The 20,824-nt window shown below is 36.9% G+C and overlaps 1 protein-coding gene across 2 annotated transcripts in view; it reads left to right on the top strand.

The window, feature by feature from the left end:
• HACE1 (HECT domain and ankyrin repeat containing E3 ubiquitin protein ligase 1) overlaps window positions 1-20,824 on the top strand; it is a 338,264-nt gene that overhangs the window by 75,747 nt on the left and 241,693 nt on the right. For both annotated transcript variants that reach the window (XM_053710580.1, XM_053710579.1), the window contains exons 7-8: window positions 7,337-7,419; window positions 9,944-10,040. In XM_053710580.1, the coding sequence (XP_053566555.1) occupies window positions 7,337-7,419; window positions 9,944-10,040 (180 nt within the window). The remainder of the gene's footprint in view (window positions 1-7,336; window positions 7,420-9,943; window positions 10,041-20,824) is intronic.

The following is a 20,824-nucleotide window of genomic DNA, read 5'->3' as shown; positions in this document are numbered from 1 at the left end:
AGTGCAATCAATTTATCAGATTTTTATACTTGGGGAGGGCTTAGCCTTACATTACGTTTTGAAATGTTTTCTGAATCACAATATTAATATTTAAATTAATCAAATTCATAGTTATTTGAATGTATTTCATCACCGTATACCTTTCTATATTAAAAGGACTTTTCCTTGTTAATAATAGTATAATAATTAATTTTTATATCACATGGTCTAAAGGGAAATGAAACCCAAAATTTCTCTTTCATCATTCAGGCAGACCATGCGATTTTAAAAAAAACTACTTTCTAATTTGCTTCTATTATTAACAAGGAAACCCTTAATGACCGGCGACATACATGGTACACTGCAGTTGTTAAGGGGTTAAAATTGTATGCTCTGTCTGAATCGCAAAATACATTTTTTGTGTATTAAATCCCTTTAAAGTTTCATTACAATGGGATGTGGCTACTGAGACAATTTTGAGGTAAAATATCTTTCTTTTTTACATAGAGATGTTACATTCATATTTTCTAGTCGGCTTTCTATGCTGCATCCCTTTCAAGTAGTTTATCACATGAGTATCATGTCCCTTTAAAGAAAAACCTCCCCTCTCTGTATTTCCACTGTTGTTGGTAGATCTTTACATACTACATCAAGAGGGCAGGAATGATCCAATCAAGGAACAATATGAATGATGTAAAGTAGTGTGTGGAAAGCCAGTTGGGGCATATAAAAACTACTGTAGGGTGCATTGTGCCCCCTGGCCATGGGTTTGACATCACTGGTATAAACTAAATACATAAATGGACCCAGACAGCACCTGACAAGGGACAGCACTTAAATAGGGAGAACAGCATCTCTTCCTTATCTTCCTTTCCACTTATTGTGCATAAGCATTGGTTGCATGCAGGTAGGCAGGCTTAGTATGGTCAGTGGCCAGGCTGGTAGGTTGACATGCTAATCAGTAATGTTACTACTGGGGGCTATCATTGCATTCTCTGACAAAGGCAGCACAATATCTGGAGCTGGCCCAGTTGCTTAAAATAAAAGTAATATTTCTGCCTCTCTAAGTTAGAAACACACAACACACATACTTTCTTAGCTCCTCCATAGTATCTTCATTTAAAAGGCACGTAAAGTAGCTGACCCATCTTTTAGTTATTTAAATATTCAATTGCCAAATGTGTTAGTCCTAAAGCACTAACTGCTCAATGCAAAATAGGTTTATGTTCTGTAGAGTATTTTTTTTTTTTTTATAAATATTTTTATTGAGGGTAAAAAATATAAACATACAGGTACCTTACAAAAAACAAAGAACAACGCAATCATTAGACTCCATGGTCATAAAGTAACATACAGAATAACAATTGCAGCTAGAGAGAATATGGAATGCAATAATACAGCCTATTGTCTAAGTAGTACCTTTAGTATAAAACAGAAGTTATCAAACTTAAGCCCTTATTTTTTATTTTTTATTTTTTCTTCATCCTCCTTGAAGCAGATGAGGCCACTTTTGGACCTCCAACCTTGTAAATAAGACAAATAATAGGAGGATTATAACCATATAGGGCCACTTATGGACCTTCAGAATATGATAACTATAGTTATAATATATCCACATGGACAAAACGTGTACAGTACCTATGAACACAACTCTGCACCTTATAATTGGTAAATAAAAAGACCATCTTTGCACCTTAACAAATACAGAAAAATTAAAGAGCTATAAAAGTAGTAAATATATATACTCCCTATAGGGGGCTACTGAGCAAGTCAAAAAGGCTCTTATGTAAAATGAGAGTTCTGTTAGCATATATAGATCAGCAGAGGTATAAAGAAAAAGAAATTAACAGTAACGCTTATTGTGCCGTAAGAAAACATATAGTGCAATTATATAAGGCACTAGTAATGTAATAACCACATTTGGGTCATAGATAGGGAATATATAAATGACTAGAAACTGTGATAGGCAAATCTATGTCAAAACAAGAAAACCAGCATAGATATCCTGTATACAGCTATGAAAACAAAGGGGAGAGTTGTGCCATATAAGCAATAGTATTAGGTGATACATTGCTCTGTCTATTAGGGTAAATTGTATAGAGATTTCTTAAGTAACTGGGGGAACATTATGCATCCATAGAAATCTCAAAATAGCCACAGATATAACAGATTTACATGAATATACCTGATATAGTACCTATATCCTTAATTTGTACCTTATAATTAGTATACATGTAGAGAGTCTTTGTGTCTTTGTGCATGAATCTTATATTACTGATCAAAGCACCCTTAGTATAAAACTCCTAAACTGTTCTATCAAACATAAAGGTATATGAACTCAGTCTATTTGGATAACATAAAAACTAACAATGAGTACTTAGTGGGCTCTAGCCTAAACGGAATATAGCTTAACATACAAATTTAACGTTTCATAAAGTGTCTCAGGAAACAATAAGCATGTATATGATTTGATGGAAAGCTCTGATAATTGGCGTTTCATGCTAACTGTGGCTATACTCGGAAAATTATCACCTATAGGGAAACAATTCAAGATAATAGGGAGTACATGACAGCTATTTCCATCAGACTACCTCCTAAGTATATATAGGTTTAAAAAGAAAATCTTTCAGAGATCGTAAAGGTTCACAAATGTGACTAAAAGTACCCTTTTCTTAGCGTAGAGATCGTAGAATCCCTGCAACCACCTTATGTCTGTGTTGAAAGCATGAGCTTGAAATCAAACATACGCACAGGCACAATTACCTATATGCAAATGGGACAGATCAGAGTGTATAAGGTATCAAGAAAACGGATTGAACAGTAATCAAATATAATAAATCAGTCTCAGCGTTCCATGGTCAACAGGGGACTTATCAACTGCATTGAACTAAGGGGTAGTTCCTCTAACTTGCTGTAAAGTTCATTTTAAATGGTCTGAAATAAACACCGTAGCCTCATATTAATGTGTTTTAACATTGAAGCTCCGTATTAACTGTCTCTTAGTCAATAATTCAGCCGATCCCAACAGTGTTAAAAGCGATGAGGTCGCAGTAAATCTCTGAGCTAGGACGGAGGAGAAATGTAGCGTGGCGTAGCCCTCTAAAAGCAATCTCGCTTGACAAGATACTGTACCGAAGCATAGGCTGCTCCTTGTAGTAATATGCAGAGAGGAAAAGCTCCAAACAGTGCCCCAGCACTCCAGGGTTATTCACACATCGGGCGGCATTTAAAAGTCTCTCCATCTCAGCACTAAATTGTAGTTCCCATGCGGTAGAGGTTTTAATGTTGTTAAGTGGCCGGAATGTGTAATCTGTCTGCACTGCCTTTGTCGATGGGGGGTATACAAGCTTCACATCTCCGGTGCAGTCCCCTGTATAGAACTTGAGAATGAACTCTGGAGCATAGTGGTAGTCTTCCTTGTCTCCAAGTCCGGAGGAGCCTCCTCTATTAGTGCGTACAGCTCTTGAAATCCATCAGGCGTAGCCGATAGTGTCTCTGCGCCTAAAATTGTGTCCAGCAACGGGGTGAGCAATGCTTCTACATCTCTAACTGTTAAAAGGCTCCACCATAGTTAGACTTAGCTCTTCTAGGATCAGTTCAAAATTTGACGCCATGTTGGAAGTTAACCTTAGCAAAGTCTTTGTAACGCAATATCCCAAATTGCCTCTGCCTTTATGCAATTTAGTAATCGTTACACAGCTTTTTCCAGGACTATCAATTATTTTAACGTTCCCTAAGTTTTCTTACTTCAGTACAAATGACTGGATATTCTGAATATTCAGGATACTGGGGGGGGGGGGTAGATATGGCTCCAGGCCGTGATCAGGCCTCCACTGCGCACCACATCTATATCAGGCTGCGAGGCTGAGAACTAGTATAAAAATAGTGTAAATAAGCTCCACAAGTTTTCACTTATAATAAGTCCTTAGAAAAATTCTGAATTTGCGGCATAAAGAGAGACAAACAGTGGTTTTATCCTCCCTTGCTATCAGCCAGAACTATGAAGCAGCCATCTTGGCCGATGGTCAGACACGTCCCCCCCACCCTGTGGAGTATTTTTTTTTATTCCGAACTTAAAGGTGTAAGAATTTATACTGTAACAAAAAGGTTCTTATGTTAAAAGCTGTTCACGTCGCAAAATTAATATATACATATATCAATAATGGGCCTTGTGCAAACAAATTTCATATACAATCTTCTGTATATCTATTAAACTCTCCAAGAACAGATAACAATACCCCCTTCAACTGAATAAGCAATCACACATTTATTAAAGAACAGATAAATAACAAGATTACATGTTATTGTTTACAAGGTTAAACACAGAAAACAATTTAACAGTGAAATAATACTTAAAATGATATTACCTCATTTGCATCTGTGAGAGTCCGTAAGTTATGGAGTTTAACTTGATGTTTTCTCTTCCAGAGAGGCACTCTAAATACTGTCATCTTTCATGCCTCTTAAATACCCTTTAAGATCGCTGACAATATACTTTTGGCCATGTTCCAAATAAGGTGATCTAAACTATAGTAAGCTTTTGCAACTCACAGCAATCCTTTCTACCCATATATGGTCTCAACCCTTAGTATGCGTAACTGACTACCTCAGCATTACATCATGCCTGATGTTAAAATAGTCATAAGGACACACTAACCTTCTCTGTAACAATAAGGACACCATTTGTATATTCATTAAAATCTTACAGTCCACCCCTTTGCTAGGCCTTATAGTGTAACGGCAAGGTTTAGCACATTACTCTATAAACTATTCTCTTAATACAAAAATTTACATAAACAAAACAATTATACATTTAACAACAATCAACATTTTAAAAGTAAAATCGTACAATCGGATGCTGTAAAGTTCTTTTGTTCCCAAAATAATGTCATTGTCCTTGACTGTCATATTTTGCAAAAATAAACTTAAAAAGAAATGTTTCTTTGCCACATTTAACCCATTTTGTACAACTTTATAACATTAGACCGGCCTTTGTCTAATGCCATGTTAATACATGCAGGATTTTATTTCGATGTTGTTGATTATCCTCATCATCTTCCAAAATATAGTTCAGTTACATACATTGACTTTGATACCACAATCACGATTTCCATTTTGAAGTCGTCTTAGTCAAACCCAAAGTACCCATGCAGTCCTCTGAAAATGTAAACAGAATTTCGTCCAGCAAAACCCTTCATAACCCTCCATAATCAGCCATAACAACATTAGGACATGGATTTTCCTAACTTGAAGATAGGTTGTCATCTTTTTGGTATTTCTTCAGATTCTTTCTAAGAAAAATCAAATGCAGTATCTGTTAATTCATATATTTTTAAAATTGTTTAATATAATACCATTTAAAATATTTTTTTGTTTTCTTATTCGTTATTTCAAAAAAATAAAACAATAAGATTATCTTTATCCAAAATACAAAAAGAACAAGCCATTTTAGGAACAAATGAGCGACACTTTTTTAAACATAAAATCTCATTATCATTACTAAAACTATTACATTCAAAAGATCTAACATTTTGTTAAAATATGTTTTTATTTGAGCTTTACTCCTTACAATATTTTGAGCTACCAACATATTTACATTGTCAATACTCATTTTCTTCATAAATGGAAAGAAAATGATCAGGTAAGCATAATTTATGTTTTTATCCAAATTTCTATTTTCTTTCATGTAATTGGCAATATCAATTGGAAGTAAAGTCCTTCCAGGTGTATTATTTAGTCTACAAGTTATTACTTGATATGGCGTGACACCTGTAGTAGAATGTAGGATAGATCTTATGGTCATTGAACATAAAGGTAATGTTTTTCCCATGTTGAAAGTTTAATACTACAAATTTTAGTTTATAATTGTTTATAATATTTATTACCCCTTTCTACCGCTCCTGATGATTACAGTCTATAAGCAATATATAATTTATGCTTAATTCCCAATGATTAATTCATTTCCTTGAAATATTTTCCCACTAAATGCAGGCTCATTATTACTTTCTACTACAAATGGCATTCCCATTTAGAGAAAAGCTCAAATAAATAACCTATGCAGCTATAAAAACTATTTGATTTGTTTTTGGAAAATCCTCAATCCATTTTGTGAATATAATCTATTACCACTAAACTATACATGTATTCTTCTAGTATTCGGGCACATGAAAGTCAGAATTAAAGGGACATGAAACCCAGATTTTTTTTCATTTATAGAGTATACCATTTTAAATAACTCTGATTTGAATTATCAAATTTGCTTATTCTCTTGATATCCTTCGTGGAAGGAGCAGCAATGTACTACTGGAAGCTAGCTGAAAACATTGGGTGAGCCAATGACAAGATGCATATAATTCAGTCACTGATCAGCAGCTAGCTCCCAGTAGTGCATTGCTGCTCCTAAGCCTACCTAGGTATGCTTTTTAACTAAGACTACCAAAAGAATAAATCAAAGTAGATAATAGAAGTAAATTGGAAGTTGTTTAAAATTATATGCTCTGACTTCCGAAAGAATAATTTTGGGTTTCACGTCCCTTTTAAACTTCCATGGTTCAGATAGAACATACAGTTTTTAAGTGACTTTTAATTTTAGTTCTGTTAATAAATTTGTTTGATCTTTTTGTATCTTTTGTTGAAAAGTATACCTAGGTAGGCTCAGGAGCAGCAGTGCACTAATGGGAGCTAGCTGGTGATTGGTGGTTATTCACATATGCCTCTTGTCATTGGCTCATCAGCAAGCTCCTACTTGTGCATTGCTGCTCCGAAGCTAACGTTTTAGTTATGTGTTAAACAAATGCAACATTTAAAGGGACAGTAAAGTCATAATTAGACATTCATGATTTACACAGAGCATACAATTTTAAACAACTTCCAATTTACGTCAATTTAATTTGTTTCCTTCTTTTGTTATCCTTTGCTGAAAGGTTTATCTTGTTAGCTGCATATATATACCGATTGCAATTGGCTCACCCATGTGTTAAGTTAGAAACCAGTATTGCATTGCTGCTGCTTCAAGAAATGAAAACAAGAGATTGAAACAAATTTGATAATAGAAGTAAACTGAAAAGTTGTTTAAAATTGTGTGTGTTACCTAACTCATGAAAGAAAAAATGTGGGTTTTTTCACATCCCTTTAATTGTTGCATTATACTTGTATGCCACTTTATTCTCAGATAAGTATGTTTGGTCAACGTGGACCAAAATAAATGATTAGTGTGAAACAATCAGTATAAGGTAATGGTTTAGGAGACATATTTGCAATTGTTCTGCAGAAGGACTTTGTTAGCTAAAAATATAACATTGTATATGTCAGATACACATTGCCTGTATATTAACCCATTGTTTTTACTTAAAACTAGACTGTACTCTGCTTATTGGACAGTGGTGCAGATATAAACCGGCCAAATGTGTCAGGAGCTACACCTTTATATTTTGCATGCAGGTGAGTGATGGTTTTTCTAAAACATAACTGGTAAATGCCTGTACAGTCATGTTTACGAATTTAACGTACCCTATGGCCAGCACCATGATGTATCTAAAAGTGTAACTTGTTTAAACAAAATGAAAACATATGGATGCTCATAAAACAGATGACCCACTGGACTGAAAAACATAAAGAATAACGTTGTTTAGGCATATGGTTCCTCATGCAGATCTTCCTCTGTTGTAGAAATACTTATTAATATGTTGCAATTTGGGAATTTGTAACTAAAAGTACAGAAAGTGATACAGTGATGTTCTAGCAGGTGCAGGAATAGAGGGGCTGTTGTATAACTGTGAATGGGTGTGAGAGTGAAAAGTGCAAAGGGTGTAACAATAGCCACCAGTTTAAGATAACAAACAGGGGGAGACCAGAATAAATACACATAAATCAGAGACTGACATAACGACATACAGCTAGATAATATCTGTCAGTGCAAACACAGCTATACAAACTGTAAAAATGTGCTGACCCTTTCATGTTTTCAAACTGTTGTTTTTATTTCAGATGTTCTTTATTCCAGGGTGTTCTTGATAATACCTCAGAGAATCTTTCTTTATTTTTTTTATTTTTTTAAGGTGTGGTCAGCCTGGCTGAATGGTGTTCAACTGGAGTGTATTATTTGATTTTATTATAACTTTTGGACTGTATATATCTGTAGTTTTTTACTGGTCCACCTAGTGTGATTCTGTGCCAAATATCCTCACACATGTACTATACTGCTAAAAGTACTATCTCACCTGTGTGAGCTTGTTGGACATTTTATTCCAAACCCATGGACATTAACATGGAGTTGCCCAACCCCTTGTGGCTGTAACAGCCACAACTATTCTGTGAAGGCTTTCCATAAGATTTTGGAGTGTGTCTTTTGGAATTTGTGCACATACAGCCAATGGCCCACAATTGGCATTGCAATTCATGACAAATGTATCCAGTGGGGTTGAGGTTAGTTCTGTGTGTAGGCCACTCGAGTTCCTCCAAACCAAACTTGTCAAAAATATCTTTTTGGACCTTACTTTGTGCATATGGACACAGTCATGTTAGAACAAGAAAGTGCCATTCCCAAACTGTTGCCACAAATATGGATCATCCAATTGTCTAAAATGTCTTTGTATCCTGTGCCTCTTCATTGGAACTAAGGGGCCTATATCCATCCTCCTCCAAACTGTAGATTAGGCCCTATGCATTCCGGTAGGAAGCCTTCTCATGCCATCTGCCATACCCAGATTCTTCCAACAGAATACAAAATATTGAAGAGCGATTCATTAATCAAGAGAACGTCACCACTGCCCCAGAGTCCAGTAATGGCGATTTTTACATGCTACAAGCTTTAGCACTCTGCTGCCCTACTCTGTAAGTTTGCATGGTCTACAACTTGGTGGATGGGCTGTTCTTTCTAGATGCTTCCACTTCACAATAATCACTCTTACATTTGATCAGAGCAGATCTAGTAGGGCTCACTTTTCACAAACTGACTTTTGGCAAAAGGTGAATCTTTGTCTACGGAGATCTCATGGTTATTATTTTATTGCTGGATTGTATGCACCTGTTAGCAATCGGTGTGACAAACACCTGGACTCGTTAATTAGTAGTGTGTGTGTGTGGGGGGGGGGGGGGGGGATAAGCAGGCCATCAGGCTTATGTGCATCATCCCTAGTTTCCATGAAGTCAATCACTTAATTACAACATTCAGGGTCAGATATGAACTCTTAAACTGAGTGTTAGGCTTTTAAGCTTAAAGGGACATTAAAGGGACATGAAACCCAATTTTTTTCTTTCAAGATTTAGAAAGAGAGTACAATTTTAAACAACATTTTAATTTACTTCTATTATCTAATTTGCTTAATTCTCTTGATATACTTTGCTGAAAAGCATATCTAGATAGGCTCAGTGGCTGCTGATTGGTTGCTGCACATAGATGCCTCGTGTGATTGGCTCACACATGTGAATTGCTATTTCTTCAACAATCGATATCTAAGGATTGAAGCGAATTAGATAATACAAGTAAATTGGAATGTTGTTTAAAATTGTATACTCTACTTGAATAATGAGATACATTTTTTGGGTTTAGTGTCCCTTTAAATTTTCCCCTACCCCATAAGTCTATGACTACTAAAAATATGTAGCAGACAATTAAAGAGATTATACTATTTTGTACATTTTTCATTTAGCAGATTAGTATCTTTAAATACATGTTTAATGTGGAAAACTCCTTTCTATTTTAACAGTGTTGGCATCTTGTGATCTGGAGTGTTATTTCCTTTCTATGATTAGGCATTTTGGTACATAAACTGTTTTTATATTTAAAATACTTACCAATTTGTCCTATTGGTTATGACTTAGCATGTTATCTGTTTCTTGATTTTAGCCTATGAATGCATATAGTTAACACTTTCTGGTAGAATGTCCTTAAATGTAAATTTACTATGTATTTTAAAATGTTTGAATAAAGTATATTCATTAAAAAAAATCATTTTTTTCACAGTCATGGTCAGAGAGATACAGCACAGATTCTTTTATCTCGTGGTGCCAAGTACCTTGCAGATAAGAATGGTGTCACACCTCTTGATCTTTGTGTACAGGTGAGTTAAAGGGACAGTATACACCAATTTTCATATTACTGCATGTAATAGACACTACTATAAAGAATAATATGCACAGATACTGATCTAAAAATCCTGTATAAAACAGTTTAAAAATTTACTTAGAAGCTTCCAATTTAGCTCTGTTTAAAAGGTTACTGGAACACCCACTGCAAGTGGGAAAAATCAGACACTCCCCCTTCATTTGCATATGAAAAGACTCTTTACACAAACAGAATCAAGCTGGAGTAGGTATACGTCGGTATTCTCCTAAAACATTGGGGCTTGGTTAGGAGTCTGAAAAGCAGAGCAATGTTATTTAAAAATAAGCAAAACTATACTTAAACCCCCCCCCCAAAAAAAACAACCTGTATGGGCTATATAAATGGATTATCTACAAAACATTTATGCAAAGTAAAATCTAGTGTATAATGTCCCTTTAAGACTGCTTCAGCAGAACTGCACACAACTGTTCAAATTCTATTAATTAGTAACTGTACTGAGCTATTATTAAGTTGAAAAGCATAGAGATTGTGAACTGAGACACCCCACCCAAGAGAATGCAATCATGTAATGTAATATATAATACAGAACTTGACAAACCCATACACCAGGGATCCACTGGCACCTTAAAATTATGCCCTGGCACCCTGAATTAATTAATTTTATTTTTTATTTGTTGCCATGGAATGAAGAAAAATAAATAAATAGTGTGTGTGTGTGTGTATATGTATATATATATATATATATGTACATATGTACACACACAGTATCTCACAAAAGTGAGTACACCCCTCACATTTTTGTAAATATTTTATTTTACCTTTTATGTGACAACACTGAAGAAATTACACTTTGCTACAATGTAAAGTAGTGAGTGTACAGCCTCTATAACAGTGTAAATGTGCTGTCCCGTCAAAATAACTCAACACACAGCCATTAATGTCTAAACCGTTGGCAACAAAAGTGAGTACATCCCTAAGTGGAAATGTCCAAATTGGGCCCAAAGTGTCAATATTTTGTGTTGTCAACATTATTTTCCTGCACTGCCTTAACCCTCTTGGGCATGGAGTTCACCAGAGCTTCACAGGTTGCCACTGGAGTCCACTTCCACTCCTCCATGACAACATCACAGAGCTGGTGGATGTTAGAGACCTTGCACTCCCACACCTTTCGTTTGAGGATGCCCCACAGATGCTCAATAGGGTTTAGGTCTGGAGACATGTTTGACCAGTCCATCACCTTTACCCTAGCTTCTTTAGCAAGGCAGTGGTCGTCTTGGAGGTGTGTTTGGGGTAGTTATCATGTTGGAATACTACCCTGTGGCCCAGTCTCCGAAGGGAAGGGATCATGCTGTGCTTCAGTATGTCACAGTACATGTTGGCATTCATGCTTCTCTCAATGAACTGTAACTCCCCAGTGCCGGCTGCACTCATGCAGGCCCACACCATGACACTCCCATCACCATGCTTGACTGTAGGCAAGACACACTTTGTACTCCTCACCTGGTTACTACCACACACGCTTGACACCATCTAAACCAAATAAATTTATCTTGGACTCATCGGACCACAGCACATGGTTCTAGTAATTCATGTCCTTAGTCTGCTTGTCTTCAGCAAACTGTTTGCAGGCTTTCTTGTGCATCATCTTTAGAAGAGGCTTCCTTCTGGGACGACAGCCATTCAGACCAATTTGATGCAGTGTGCGGCGTATGATCTGAGCACTGACAGGCTGACCCCCCCACCCCTTCAACTTTTGCAGCAATGCTGTCAGCACTCAACCTCTGGATATGACGCTGAGCATGTGCACTCAATTTTTTTGGTTGACCATGGCGAGGCCTGTTCTGAGTGGAACCTGTCCTCGAATACCGCTGTAGGGTCTTGCCCACCATGCTGCAGCTCAGTTTTAGGGTCTTGGCAATCTTCTTATGGCCTAGACCATCTTTATGTAGAGCAGGGGTGTCAAACTCAAATTCATCGTGGGCCGCATCAGCAGTTTGGTCACCCTCAAAGGGCCGGTTGTATCTGTAGGACTATGTGTCCACTCTTTATTATCATAAATTATTGTCACTGCATTCAATTATTACTGTTTTTTGTAATAATGTAAGTAATAACTAGCTCTGAAAGCAGAAACCTAGTCAGAATAATGGCAAGTAGATATTCAAATGTACAATTATTGTACAATTTATTGAAAAATGATTTTTGGTAACAGACAGTCATTTTTTTTTTAACATACAAATATTGCCAAACACTGTTTATTACACATATGGCAAACACAAGGCATTAACTTTTTTTTAACTTTTCTGACTAGATGGCTGACATCGTTTTCCTGAGGTCAGTTTATGGTCCCTATACCACTGTAAAGTGACACGGAAGTGGTCAGTATATCCAAAGTTTACTGCTCAGACTTTTAAGCAGATTAATAAGCAGACCCCCCTAATAAGCAGACCCCCCCTCCCCCCCACATACATCATATGTACTTACAGTACAGGAGAGAAGGGTTCAGGCAGCCGTTGGATCTGTCACATCACAGGATGGCATGCGCTCAATATAAAAACAAGTGGAGGTTTCCTGAATGCATGTAAAGTGGAGGTTTCCTGTGTAGAACGGCCGGCGCCGCTAGAGGGATGGCTTGTAGGCTGCCGCGCATGCGCTGAAGAGGCGGCTTTCTTGTGTCAAAAAAAAAAAGCGAGAATAAAAGGTGAAGGCTGGCGGCGGCTACACGGGCCACATGACGAGGTCTGGCGGGCCGGATTCGGCCCGCGGGCCTTGTGTTTGACACCCGTGATGTAGAGCAACAATAATTTTTTTCAGATCCTCAGAGAGTTCTTTGCCATGAGGTGCCATGGTGAACTTCCAGTGACCAGTATGAGAGAGTGTGAGAGCGATAACACCAAATTTAACACACCTGAGACCTTGTAAGACTAACGAGTCACATTACACCAGGGAGGGAAAATAGCTAATTGGGCACAATTTGGACATTTCCACTTAAGGGTGTACTCACTTTTGTTGCCAATGGTTTAGACATTAATGGCTGTGTGTTGTTATTTTTTGAGGGGACAGCAAATTTACACTATTATACAGGATGTACACTCACTACTTTACATTGTAGCAAATGTTGTCACATGAAAAGATATATAATAAAATATTTACAAAAATGTGATGGGTTTACTCACTTTACTCCAAGAAGTGAGAACTGAAATTCAAAATTTTGAAGCTGAACAACTCAATACACTGAGAGCAGATAAATCTGTGGATTGGATTGACAAATTGACACTACAAATCAAGTTATACAAACAAGAACTCATTGCCTTTAAAAACCGGAAGCTTCAAACAGTAACTCAAGACTACACATATAAGAGTGTATACCGCTGGATGTTATCTCCCGATGAAAGACAGAACTTCAGATCCAGACGGGACAGAAGGTTCACAAAAAGAAATATCAATACGGTGGACACCAGCTCTGGCGACAGTTCAGATCCTGAGATGGCAACAACAAGCGGAGATTCTATATACAGAGGCATTACTACAAGATCCAGAGGGGCGACTAGAGGTCAACAGTGGGACAACATGAGGGGAGCTAGTAATACCAGTACCCCATACAGTTCATCACATACTCCCTCGGTCCGTTTTTTAGGATGAGGCACAGGCCACATACGAGGGGGGGGGGGCATGTCACGCCGCCCTCCGAGACAGAGGAGATGAACAATGTATTTAATATTAGCTCAAGACCACTGTCACAATCGGAAATCTCCCTATTGAACAAAGGTTTATCTTTTGTTCCGACAACGAAGTTCAATTCATTTGACACATACATTGATATACAAAAATTCGGCAGGAATTTGAGACTTAAAGAGTTCTACAAGACTGATAGTAGTGAGATCACACCTTTCCGTACCCCTGGGACATTTGATCCAAGATCACAGAATCCATCAATTACCGCATACACAAATGATCTGAGTCAAGTCTCCAAAAACATCCCTAAAAGGAGAAGAATGGATAATTTAACCAAAGATGAGAGACAGGCATTGAAGTCACTAACTGAAGACACGGCCATTGTAATACGCCCGGCAGACAAGGGTGGGGCGGTGGTTGTAATGGATCTACAACAGTACCGATCAGAACTCTTGGGCCAAATAACAGACCAAAAGACCTACAGGATTTTACAAACAGATCCAACAAACCAATTGAAAAGATACATTGACAAGAAACTTGATAGGTGGTGTGAGATGGGGAGCATTACCACACAAGAGCAAAAATTCTTAAAAAGGGACTATCCAATAGCACCCACCATCTACACACTACCGAAAATCCATAAGGATCCCAACAATCCCCCTGGGAGCCCCATCGTCTCGGCGAGGGGATCACTTCTACAACCACTTGCTGAATTCCTGGATTTTCACCTACAACCAATGGTCAAGAGAATGAAATCGTACACACAAGATTCCAATGCCTTCATCCGATCCATCATCCAATTAAATGAGATACAGCCGACTGACCTTCTTGTGACGATGGATGTATGCAGCTTGTATACGGTAATCCCCCACAAATTGGGGATTGCTGCTGTAATTAACCATCTACGAAAGAGTCCATATGTGGGGCCTCCAGAGGAGGTCATGGTAGATCTCCTAACAATATGCCTGGAAAACAATTTCTTTCGTTTTGAGAACAATTTTTATCTACAGACAGAAGGGACCGCGATGGGGTCAAATATGGCCCCATCGTTGGCCAATCTATTCATGGCGGACTATGAATCTATCCAGATGAGGGTGTATGAAATGGATGCCATCTCTTTTTATTGTCGTTACATAGATGACGTGTTCCTGATATGGAGAAATGGGGAACAAGAGTTGAATAATTGGATCCATACCCTTAATGGGATGGACAGCACCATCAAATTCCAGCATACGTCTAATAATGCCACAGTCGATTTTCTTGACGTCAGAGTTTTCAAAACCTCCAATGGACTTGGCACTACACTGTTTAGGAAGAAAACGGACCGCAACACACTGCTACACGCTAGAAGTTGCCACCAGCCAGCACTCATACGTAATATCCCGAAAGCACAATACCAAAGGGTAATAAGAAATAATACCGATGATGACCTGATGCAGACACAAATGTCAGAAATGACACAAAGATTTCTCCAACGGGGTTATAACAAAAAGAACCTAGAGAAGCAATTGGAACTGGCTCTCTCATCTCAAAATAAGCAACAAATTCAAAATACTGTAAGCAGTCCCCAACTTACATTTGTGACAATTTATAATCCAGACCAATATCAGATTGCCAAAGCAGTTAAGGAGGAATGGAAACTTCTTCAGAGTGATCCTACATTGCCATTTGCTGATTGGTCGGCACCTAGATTGGCATACCGTAGAGGCAAGAGTTTGAGGGATATGCTAATGAAGACCGATATCTCTTTAAGTAATGAGAAACAAACTTGGCTGAAGAAAAAAGTGGGATGCTACAAATGCATTAGTTGTGTAACTTGCAATAGCATGCACACTGGCACGACATTTCAACATCCAGATCGTCGCAAAAGATATCAGATCAAGTATTTTCTGACGTGCACAACCCAGTTTATCATATACCTTCTGAATTGCCCCTTTGGGAAATTCTATACTGGAAAGACTACTGACGATGCCAGAGTGAGAATGGCGAATCATCGGTCAAGCATCAGAGCGGCAATTAAAGCTGGGAAGGCTGAACATCCGGTGGCATGCCACTTCCTAGAAGCAGGACACACAGTGAGCGATCTGCGATTTAGAATCATTGATCACGTGCCAGTGCTAAGACGAGGAGGAAACAGAGCCAAGATCCTGTTACAAAAAGAAGCACGTTGGATTCATGAACTTTGTACACTGGCCCCGAGAGGCCTCAATATCCAAACGGGATGGCAGAATTTCTTATAAGGATCAGGTCTTATGAGAGTCCATAGATCTTCTGATCCTGTATCTATCACTCAACATCATATAATGATGGTGAAATGAGAGTCCATCTTTCATTGTCATATAACCTTTGTTTTTGCCCAATTGGATTATATGTTCTTGTGGTTGCCTTATCATACCCTGATCATCATATCAGAGTTTATATATTTTTAGTATATTGTTTTCCATATTTTTCAATTTTCATCAGTTGCTATCTATTTAATAATGTGTAAATATGAGGTGTGCTTTATTTTAATTTTGTTTTTAATCTGTTTCCATAGGAGTTATATATCACACTTCACACACACTATGGGTTTTGTGCCTCTGATATGCCTCCTACACATGAGTTACGCTCCTGATTTTATAGTACGGTGGGATAACTAAGCGCCATGTTGGAGATGGAATCTGGTTATCACATGGGGCGGAAGGCCCTGAGTGCTATAGCGGGTACAGACAGCTTGATGTTTATGATTTTGAGTTTGTTGAGTTCTGTTGGTTTAGGACATCACCATCATAGGGGTTCCAGATGGTTTATAACCAGGCACTATGGATACAGTGGATGCAGATCCCTATTTGATTGACGGTTTTGTGATTATGTGTTATGGGGCCTCATTTATATTCATTTATATTTTTTTAATTTTTATATTTATATACATATTTATGTTTATGTTATCACGTTCCACATTTGTGATTGTGTTTGCCCCTCCGATTGGAGTTAACAGAGATTCTCTTCTTATCACTTTTTTGAACTATAAACTTATGGAATATGGGTCCTGTGATGTTGCTGTGATGATATATACAGATTCACATAAGGTTTTTTAACAAGTTTTTTTTCAAGAAGTTGTCTGCCATGGGTCTTGTATATTATTGTGAATGGATTTGAGTGATCCTAGGTTTGGGACCCACCGATACACCTTTCCACGTTACTGAATGAGTGTTCCCTTTTCTAATTTTTCTTTACATCTAGTGTTAAATTCTTTATTATGATTATTCCTCTTTGTGACATTTTTCTTCACATTAATTGTCAGTGTACTTCACCGAGGTAGCCTAGTGGACGCCTGTGATCCACTATGTTATGTGATAGCTTGATCGTGTGTCGGTGTTTTTATGTTTATTTTTAGGTCACTATGGCAACCACTTAGTGTGTTGTGCAGTGGTTCACTGTGAGATGACGGCGATGCTTCTATTAGGTTTCTGTTTGATAGCGTAACGATGTATTATATTCTGCTAGTGATGTGGCAGGATGTTCGCGGGTGTAATTGTGGTGGAGGATTTTAGGGTAGATGTGGCCAGGCTCGGCTGGGAACATATGGTTGTTTGTATTGGTTGCCAGGACTACTGACCAAGCCGGGAGGCGTTGCGGTGTTACGCTAACAAATAATGGATCAGGTCTGACGTGGTGATGTGGAGATATACGGAGTTGTTTACAGGTATTGCCAAGACAACCGTTCATAGTGCCGCTGTGGGTGACGTATGTATTGATCTGCGTCCTGTTAGCCTATGAGAAATTTTGTTATTTTGTTGTTTCTATTGTGATTGACTAGTAACAAGGAATAGGGTGTGGCTACCTATGACGAATCGGCCTGGCCTATCAACACACGGGGGCACGACTTATCCCACCTATCAGGCACTTTGTTGTCTTGATTTTTTTAACAGATGTACGCTTTAGTTGTTTACAGGTATTGCCAAGACAACCGTTCATAGTGCCGCTGTGGGTGACGTATGTATTGATCTGCGTCCTGTTAGCCTATGAGAAATTTTGTTATTTTGTTGTTTCTATTGTGATTGACTAGTAACAAGGAATAGGGTGTGGCTACCTATGACGAATCGGCCTATCACCACACGGGGGCACGACTTATCCCACCTATCAGGCACTTTGTTGTCTTGATTTTTTAACAGATGTACGCTTTAGAGTTGTTTTAGTTTCAGTAGATCGGACATGTTATGGGGGCTATCAGATACATTTAGTGATTGCACACATAGGACTATGGATCAGGGTGTATATATTTACACATTTTATGTATTATTTACTACACTTTTCCCTGATCACAGGGATCCATGCTTGTTTTGCACACGGCTCAACTTTTGCACACGGCACATTTTCATTGGTAGTTTACTTGGGGGAGTGGTATATGGGTCTATAAATGTTTTGTTTTCTCACTATTTGTTTGTCAGAGGAAGGGACGCTGTTGGTCCCGAAACGTCACAATAAACTTTTGATTTGAACTGCTGTCTACAGTCCAGTGAGTGCTTTCTACAATTTTCACTTTATATATATATATATATATATATATATATATATATATATATATATATATATATATATATATATATATATATATGTATGTATGTATGTATGATTATATTTGTGTGTGTATATATATATATATATATATATATATATATATATATATATATAAAATATATATATAAAATATATATATAATTATATATGTATATCTCTCAAAAAAGCCCCTAGAGCCTCTAAGAAGGTGGGGTAGTTGTAGCTACCCTAAAACCTCCTAAAATATAAGCCTATGTAGATAAAGGAAGTAGTGCCTAATGCATTGTAATATAGTTAAAAAGACAGAGAGAAATAAAGAAGCATTTTAATGGCACACTTAGGGAGTGTAGTTATAAACAGTATGAGCTGTGTGGAGTGTAAGTGTATTTAAACTTAACATTTAATGGAAAATATATAAAATAATTGTGGACTAATTTTTGGAGCTTTATTTAGCTTAATTTGTTGGCCTTAATTGGCATTTTTTTGCAGATAGCTTTCTTTAAACCTTTAGCCTCCAAGAGTATTCTTCCCGGGCACCACTGGGTAGATCCTGTTGGGTCTGTCTTTTGGCAGATAGTCTCCCTGGGTGGTTAATCCGGTGATCGATATTTCGGATTTCACCCTGCTTGCTTTTTAGTTTTTTAATTTATTTATTAGTCCTTATACAGATATATATTGCATTTACACAAGATTATCTTGTTGTTTCGTTAGAGGAGCCAGTGACTATTACTTTTTAATTATTTTTTAATCGTTTGGTGACATGGTCCACAATTATTTTATACATTTTTCTATTAAATGTTGTTTTAATACACTTACACTGCACACAGCTCATACTGTTTATAGCTACCCTCCCTAAGTGTGCCATTAAAATGCTTCTTTATTTCTTTCTGTCTTTTTAAATACATATAAATATATTTGTGTGCGTGTGTGTATATATATATATTTATATATATATATATATATATATATATATATATATATATATATATATATATATATATATATATATATATATATATATATATATACGTATGTATGTGTATATATGTGTATATATATATATATATATATATATATGTATATGTGTGTATGTATGTATATATGTATGTGTGTATATATACTGTATATATATATATATATATATATATATATATATATATATATATATATATATATATATATATATAATTTAAGCTCAGTCCAATAGAAGTATAACCCAGCAGTGCAATATAAAAGTAAGTGCTGCACAAAACGTGGTGCAGATTCTCAACACTCTTGTAGAGTAATAGGCGCGTTATCCCCATACAGTAAGGTAAAATTCAAGAGTCACGTACCTCACCTTCTTCAGTGCCAATTCTTAGTCCTAGCTGTCTTATCAGCTTATCTTAATTAGCTACAAACCTGGCTTAACTATGGAGCAGCAATTCTGGTCTCTAAATATGTACTTTTTATGCAAAGTTTTTTTTTAGTTTTACTTATTTCCTAGTTTTATGTGTAACACAACGTTTTGCTACATTATGCTAGCCTTTACGCCTACTTACTACTGCTTCATTTTTTCACTATTTCATTTCTTCAGTTTTTGTTATATCATTTCTGTAGCTTTTTATTGACTTTTCTTGTCAATCATATGACCAGTGTGCTCCGTTTCTTCTTTTGTAAGGCATCTTTTTTTGGTATCACTTTCTTTGGTATAACTTTTTTTGGTATCACTTTTTTACCATCTTGTATTGAGTCTTAGTATGAGACTTTGGGTTTGTATTTATATACACCATTTGCTGCCACGTACAATATTATCACTCTTTAGCACATTTGCTTTTATATTGAGTCACATAGCTATGTATATGTGTGTGTATATGTATATATATATATATATATATATATATATATATATATATATATATATATATATATATATAAAAGCAAGCAAAAGAAGAGTGCACTCGCCAGGACTTTTCAGTGATTTATTTCCTAAGAAATAGGAATTAGGAAATAAATCACTGAACAGTCCTCTTCTTTTGCTTGTTCTACCCTTTCTGTTTCACCCCAGGCATTTGTATCCTGATATCTGGAGTGCTTGTCTGATCTATATCTATATATAGTGACGTATGGGATATACAATCCTACCAGGAGGGGCAAAGTTTCCCAAACCTCAAAATGCCTATAAATACATCCTCACCACACCCACCACACCCACAATTCAGTTTAATGAATAGCCAAGTAGTGGGGTGATAAAGACAGTAGTAAAAAGCATCAACAAAGGAATTTGGAAATAATTGTGCTTTATACAAAAAATCATAACCACCAAAAAAAAGGGGTGGGACTCATGGACTCTTGCCAATATGAAAGCTAGTGATGTATGGGATATCAATTCCCAAGATGTGGAACTCCACGCACGAGTCACTAGAGAGGGAGGGATAAAATAAAAAACAGCCGTTTTCTGCTGAAAAAATAATCCACAACCCAAATTCTAAGTTTATTCTTTAATGACAAGAAAAACTTATTGTCTACACCTGGGATATGCACTGCAGAGATTAGACAGGAGCTGGATTCCGCCCAAGCAAGTATCCG

The sequence above is a fragment of the Bombina bombina genome, chromosome 4 (genome assembly GCF_027579735.1).
Source record: "Bombina bombina isolate aBomBom1 chromosome 4, aBomBom1.pri, whole genome shotgun sequence".
Taxonomy (NCBI): domain Eukaryota; kingdom Metazoa; phylum Chordata; class Amphibia; order Anura; family Bombinatoridae; genus Bombina; species Bombina bombina.
This window is presented reverse-complemented; position numbering and strand designations above follow the sequence as displayed.